This window comes from Acanthisitta chloris, unplaced genomic scaffold (genome assembly GCF_000695815.1).
Source record: "Acanthisitta chloris isolate BGI_N310 unplaced genomic scaffold, ASM69581v1 scaffold40362, whole genome shotgun sequence".
Lineage (NCBI taxonomy): Eukaryota > Metazoa > Chordata > Aves > Passeriformes > Acanthisittidae > Acanthisitta > Acanthisitta chloris.
Genome location: NW_008659629.1, coordinates 78,758 through 85,894, shown reverse-complemented (window position 1 = coordinate 85,894; position 7,137 = coordinate 78,758). Strand labels below are relative to the sequence as shown.

The window sequence follows — 7,137 nt, the reverse complement described above, 5'->3', positions numbered from 1 at the left end:
TGACGAGGTCCCAGCGCAGCACAAAGACAAGTGTGGGGTGGATAAATCATCCTGCCTGAAGGATGCTATCTTTGGTCACAAATTAGCTTACAGGGTAAAAAACAATGAGAACACAAAATGAAATTGGGGGTGGGGGCAGAAATGAATTCACTGCAGCTGCGTGAGTAGACATGGCAGTGACTTCAGCGATGGTGTGGGGAGTGATGTCCACTACCTAGGGAAGGTGCCTGCGTATGGGACTGAGGGTTACGTGGTGCTGTGGAGGGGCAGCAGCTTCTCACTTGGCCTCCTGTTTCCAGTCCTCTTGGCAGAAGTGCCGAAGAAGCTGCTGGAGGTCATGCTGGAGGTCATCCCTGGGGAGTGCTTCTGGGGTGTCTTCCAGCTCTTCTATGTGAACGTGTTTTCCATAGCAATCCTTCATCACGGTCCTCTTCTGCGTGCTGGCTTTACTCAGCGTTGTCCTGGAACAAATCAAAGGGGAAAACTGAGTTACAAACCCACAGTGCCTCGAGGCTTTAGGCAATTTTGATTTTGAGCTGTGGTTTTCTTCATCTGGTGGTGGAAGGCAGGTCCTGAGGCAGAGCTCTGCATGCTGCACACAAGGCACACTGATGTGTTAGCAGGATTTCATGTCAGCTCCCAGCAAGGAGACACTGTGATTATTCAATCTACAGGCTGAGATTCCTGGGTCACCATGCTGTAACACATGGACATGCGAGGACTGTTGGGCTTATCTTGGGTTAATTCTCCTCGTTGTAGGTGGCAAATGAGTGTGGAAATGAAGATGTAATTGGGGAGTAGTGTCCCTCCACCAGGTGTGTCCTTAGCCCCCTCCTTACACCCATACACTACTACTTCTTACATATACATATACCTCCCTGTCACCAAACACTACTTACAGTGTCTGTTTTCATTCGACCCACCAGTTTTCTGCTTTGGGTTTTTAAAAGTTTCCCCTTCCATCAGTCTTTCCAGGTGACTCAGACCTTTGCAGTGCATACTTCCTCTTCTGCTAACAGAATGTTAGTAGTTGTCTCTAGTACTTTTGCAAATAATTGTTTAGATGTTGCCTTGGGTTTCACTTCAGGCACTCACTGAAATCCACTCAGTTATTGGGTATTAATCATTTTCGTAACACTTCACTGCCATGCTAAGTCAAACCTTTTAATTATTGATCCATCTTCTTTCTTGATCTCTTTCTCTACTAAAGCAGGGAGTTGAACTTTCATGTGGTTACCTGTATAGCTCAAAGCCTCCAACAAAAAAAACAAACTTCACATTAAAACAAAGCCAAAACACCTGGGACAGAAAATAATGGCACTTTCTTCCTTGGTGCTTTGTATTAACTCAGGAGAATGCTAAGAAAATGCTGGATAGGCACTTAAGAGGAAGAGATGTTAAGTGCATCCCTACAAACGTCCCTCTTGGGTAGAGAGCAGCTGCAGCTTCTTGTACAGAACAGTTTTGTTTCAGTAATCATTGTACAAAGCATGTCTTGATGCTTTCTCCTCCTGGAAATCCAGGCCTGTGGATTGACTGAGGGAGAAGCTGGGAACCAAGTATAACTTCCCAAGCTGTCCTATTCCATCTCTTCCTGACCGTTTTTCCTCCTTGTTTGGTTGTTGTCAGGAGAGAGGGATTTGGCTGTTGGCCTGGATTCCTAACAGGAAATTTGGTATCTCAATCCAACAGCTTTGCACTCACCTTCTTCCTGCAAGCTGCAATGCCATTGCACAGCGGGAAACATCCAGTCTGTGGCATCCATGTTTTTATGTGGCATTATTTTGTCACATTGAAAACCTAAACCACATCCAGACACTGCATCTAATGCCACAGATTTCATCCCTCTAAGATATGCTATTCAAAGGGACAACAAACTGTATTCAGAGTGAAGTGCTATTGGTTGCTTGGAGGAAAAAAAAGTATTAACTCAACATTACTTTTCTCTTACTAAAATGTCTAAGCTGACCAGAAAAAGCACAAAACCAGAAAAGTGCTCATTGCCTTAGCAGCTATTCTGTCCTTTTGAGGACAAACACATCACTTCACCCCGAGATAGGCTTAACTGGATCCATTTCTAAAATTAGCTCCACGAGTGGTAACATATGAATGATCTTTCCCAGCTCCCACACCCAACATTTCTAACAGCTTCATAGAAAAAGCCTCTGTGGTTTTTTTAGCATCTTAACCAGTTTTATAGCTAACTCTGCAATGTTAGCTTCCCCTACACACTATATACTCATCTTTTTATAACATGGCTGAGTATAACTTGGACTCAGCAGTTGGTTCTGGTGCTCCAACAACAAAAACTTTTGGTAGAGTAGAATTTGTCCCCTTGGATGTTGTGACACTCATTGTAATACTTACATATATGAGTTATTCTTACCTCTTCGAAGTCCTCTTTGGCTGATGGCAGATCAGAAGCTAAGCTGGCATCCCCCAGGTGTTTCTCCATCCTCTCTCCGTGCACTACAGTGGTCTTTATGACTTTGCTGACCTTCCTGCCTTCCACTGGTTCAGACTGGAATTTGGAGGCACTAGGCAAAGCAGCAGGTTCAGACAGGGTCACCTGTAAGTTTGGGAAGCAGAAGCACACCGGGGATGAATTCCATACCAGATATGAGCAAAGCTGTGTTACTCCAGCATTGCCATAGAGAGCAAGAACAGAAGCAGCATCTCCTTTCTATGTGTACACATCCAAATGGTGACTTGTAAAGCCAAGAAACTCTTACCAGGGCAACAGCCGAATACCTTGGGAAAGTGACAAACACAATTTGGTTTGGCAAAAGACTTTCATGTCTGAGGGCTCCATATGATTAAAGAGCAGCTCTGGTATGATCAGCTCACTAAAATGAAAATTACTTGGTTTTCTTGTTACCTTAACTCCTAGAGAATTAATTCTGATTTTTAATTATGGCAAGAAAAACGGCAGTGATTATTTTCACATTTCTAATAACCTCTTGTTGCGTGTTGCTTTCGACCACAGGACTGCTGAAAGCACACTCTGTTCCCAGCCTCTAGCCCTCCCTCACAGCCTCAGTTTTGCTGATACCAATGTCTGTAGGCAGCAGAGTATGGCAGGAAAAGGCAAGCTGAAGAGCACTTACCTTTTTAGGTTGGTTTTATTTTTAATTACCTGGCTCTAAAACACTCTGCATGCAAGTCATGGGTGTTTTTAGCCTCTTTAAAGTAAAGAACACACCAGTAAGTTAAACTTCACCTAACTGCAGAGTTTTAGGACTTATCTGTAGAATGGGTCTGAGTAAGATGCAGTGATTAAGGGGACGCTGTTGGGATGCTGCTGCTTCGAGGCTGCAAGGAAAGCAGAACCCACCTCTGACTGCTCACTGTCACTCTCCAGCACAACCCGTTTCACAACTTTGGAGTAGCCATCTCCTTCTTCCACTGTGACAGGTGTTTGTGGTGTTCCTTGCATCAGGACTTCCTCTTTCTCTGTGCCATCTGGAGAGACATATCTCCGGATAATCTTCCGAGTGACCTGAGGGAATCAATGAGAGCTTAGTCCCAAAAGAACTGACACTAACAGATTTCTCCTTGTTCTTTATATAAGTATTTTCTAGTCAAAGGGCATTTTTTCCTACATGAAAGAAGTTGCACAGATGGTTTGGTGTTTTCCTCTTCAACACATACTCACAAGGACCTGTAGCAATGCTCCCAGTTGATGCATTCACCCTACTTAGGTTACCACACAGCAAAGCTTCCATGAACTATCTTCCTAAGTGGGCACCATAGAGATAGTGGAATGACTCCCTAAAGCAGTAGTTACAGTATTTCAGAGAGATAATGTACTTTACCAACTGCCCAAGCACTAGAAAACACTTTCAGACTGGCATTTCCAAAAAGCCTTCAGAAAGAACTAGCTTAGAAATAGACTGATGGAGGGACCTAGATGTCCCCTTAAGCATTGATGGTACTAACCACAGCTGAACTAGCTGGCTAGAATGAACCTGCTGAAGAGACTCATTTGGTGCTCAAGGCATTGGCAAGCTAAATGAAGAGGAGCAGAAGTTAATTACAAGGTTCAGGATGAGGTCAATTGCTCAGGAGGATGGGTATGCATCCTTCTGCTGATGACCCTTGCAGACCCAGCTCTCCATCAGTTTCATCAATACAAAGAAACAAGATCTTACATAAAATATTATCAGTGTGGGGGTTTAAAAAAACCCAAAAAAACTTTCTTCTAAGAAATGTGGATCCAGCATTTTTATTGGGTTTAAGTGGGAAAACTTACAAAATATGTCCTGTTAGGTTATACCCTATACATCCTGTATCATACAGAGAATGATCTTGTGAATCCAGATAATTCTTCAAACTTTGGTATCTCTCCTGAACAGAAATTCTCATTCCTTCCACTCTCTACTCTTCAAATCATGCCCCTGCACAGCAGAACCTCTGGTATGTGTGTGGATCTTTTATCCTTCCTTTTACAAGACAGGAAGAAGGCAGCAAGGGGCAGAACTGACAATACCTTCTTTACCACTGTGTGGCCGTGTTCATCTGTATACTGCTCTTCTGTGACTGTTTCTGGTGGCATGTCAGGCATACTATCAGCCTGTATGACAGAGAACAAAGTTGTGTGAAGTGAGGCCTTCATGTGGGCCACTTGAAAGAAGTAGTTTTAAAATTGGTTAATTGGTTAGAGCAAGGAAAAAACCGTTGAGAAATGTTAGAAGAAGATCTGTTCTGCAAATAAATCCTTGGAAAGGCATGCAGAGAAAAGTTATGCCACGGCAGACAGGCAAAGAACTGTTAGTTGACTGTGTTGTGGATGGGGCTGACAAGTCTCCATCCTCCTCCTACCAAGGCATCTACTGGAATTGGGTTAGCAGTGTTACTGCAATCCTCCCTCAAGAAAAGGTATCGGAAAGGCTTATCCAATGTCCATGCATTATTCTGGAGTGCTCCAGCTTCAGTTGTGACACCAGCCATGAGCCTGGGCTTGGCAGCCTTGCCTAAAGCTGTTCCCTGGGCCTGGTCACCACAGGGACATGCAACTGCTCAACACTCTGTACCTGAATAATCACCCGGCGGCGAACAACCCTGGTAGTGACCATCTCGTCCTCGTCAGAGCTCATCTCCAGCACACCTAACTCCTCTGCTAACTCCTAGGGGAAGCATGGAAGCAGTGCTCTGTTGTGTGTGGCACTAGCAGTACTTACAGGTTCTGCCTTGTTACAGCAACTCTGGAATTCCTACATAGCGCTGGTGGTTTCTGTGTTAATTACACAGAACATGTGATACGAAAGCCTTTTAATCCTCCATCCTGGGAAGTACAGATGTACATACAGACAGCATACAGACAGCAGGACTGAGCAGTTTGAACTAGAGGACATTGTAGCAACAGCCTGAGCACTGGAAAGATCAATAAAAAATCCTAACAAGAGTTGAAATTCTCTCCTGTGTAGGGACGAAGTAAGCATTTAAATGATGAGGTCAGAAGGCAACGAGAAGCTGAAAATGACTTGGGAAAAAGCAACAGTAGAAAAGCATAAGGGGGAAAAAAAATGAGAGGGTGTGTGTTTCTGTTTGGTGGCACTGGTTGCTGCTGCTGTTGTTTGACTTCAGTAAAAGAACTGGGGGCAAAAGCAGTGCATTATCTCTGAGGGCAGCTCTTGTACTGAGTCCTGTCCTAGCTACTCATTACATCTCAGTTATCCAATACCCTTGAGATCGCAGAGGTAGAGCTCAGAAACTCTTCATTCCAGAAGTGGCACATTAGGCCGCACAAACAGCAAAGGAAAAAAAGAGCTGGCTTCTATGTGAACATCAAAACAGGAAACAAAACCTGCTTCACTAGAACTGTGCCTTCCCTGCTCTACTTTGACTGATAAAACTAATTTCCTGCACAATTATGCCTTCTCCTTTTCTTCCATTTAGAGCAGGCAAAGGAAGCTGTTCATTCCTTAACTTTTATCTGCCAAGAAATTTTAATTCCCCACTAAAAGCCAGATGGTTGCTTTTCTTTCATTGCCTCTTGATGTCTTCCCCTCTCTAAAAGTTGCAATAAAGTCCCTTTCTCTTACACAACCAGTGACTTGACATAGTTTTTGATGTTCTCTTCCCTCTCCTGTCTCTGTATGTCTTTACTGCCAGCATGAACACCATGCTGCCAGTACATCCTGAGTCGGCAGTGCACAACCTGCTGCCCCTTTTCCATCTCACTAGCCTTACAGTGTCTTTCATGCCATTTTTCTTGCTGCTCTGGGCTAGTCTTGACTTTCTTTGTAAGTTCTTCATGTTATTACTTTGTCTCTTATTACATCTGTTTTTCAGCTTTCACTTGTACACAGTTTGTTTCTGCACTTACTGTTGACACTAACTCTCTCAGGCATGGACATAACTGTCACAGACCAAAGGTCAAATAAGGGAATCAGAGCTACAATTACAGTCGAGACTTCAGGATCTGGGGTTTGCTTCAGCTTTGAAACCTCTAAGAAATGCCTATAGCTAAGCCTTCTAACCACAGAGAAGGAGAACAGACTCAGTGGCAGATGGGGATTAATTAAAAACATTCTCAACTTAAGGAATGAGCAAGACATAAAACCTCTTTGTGTCAATTACTTTGAGACGAAGTTGTTAGTTACCTTTTCTAAAGATTCTTCTTCATAGCCCCTTCCAGACTTCTCTGTGTGCTCATCAGTTGACTCCACTATCACGAGACTACTTCTCCTTGGAGAGTGGTCATCCTGGTGGTGCTGGGGCTCCTCAGGCTCCTGGATGATGGGAGAGTCACCTCTCCGCACAGATGATGGAGGCTGTGGGGATGCTCTTCCTCGCTCTCCCTTTGCAGATTGGTCACTTGCTGCTTTTCCAGTTCCTGGGGCTGCAGACTGCTCCATTCCTGGAGTTGTGGCACTGCGAATAACAGGTTGAGGGGAAATTACCACCATGCACAGCTTCCCAACTGCCACAAATGGAACATCATGCACCCAACAAATATTGCTACGGTGGCTGTTGTCTGGAGAAGTCTAGAAATAACAGATACTCCTTGATAATAACTACAGAAGAGTCTGGCTGGGAATCGCTCTCATTTTCCCAAGCAAACCTCCAAGTGGATATCCAAACAGTCTTTACTAGATTTCAGTGAGCTTTGCTGTCACTTGTGCCCTGACAGTT

General features: G+C 44.1%; 1 protein-coding gene across 1 annotated transcript in view; it reads right to left on the bottom strand.

The window, feature by feature from the left end:
- Nucleotides 1–277: 277 nt before the first annotated feature.
- Nucleotides 278–7,137, bottom strand: part of ANK2 (ankyrin 2, neuronal) — a gene marked incomplete at its 5' end in the record, with an annotated part of 80,422 nt that continues 73,562 nt past the window's right edge. The window contains 7 exon segments of the mRNA XM_009069439.1: nt 278–461; nt 1,162–1,253; nt 2,387–2,569; nt 3,335–3,499; nt 4,490–4,573; nt 5,034–5,126; nt 6,606–6,876. Of these exon segments, the coding sequence (XP_009067687.1) occupies nt 278–461; nt 1,162–1,253; nt 2,387–2,569; nt 3,335–3,499; nt 4,490–4,573; nt 5,034–5,126; nt 6,606–6,876 (1,072 nt within the window).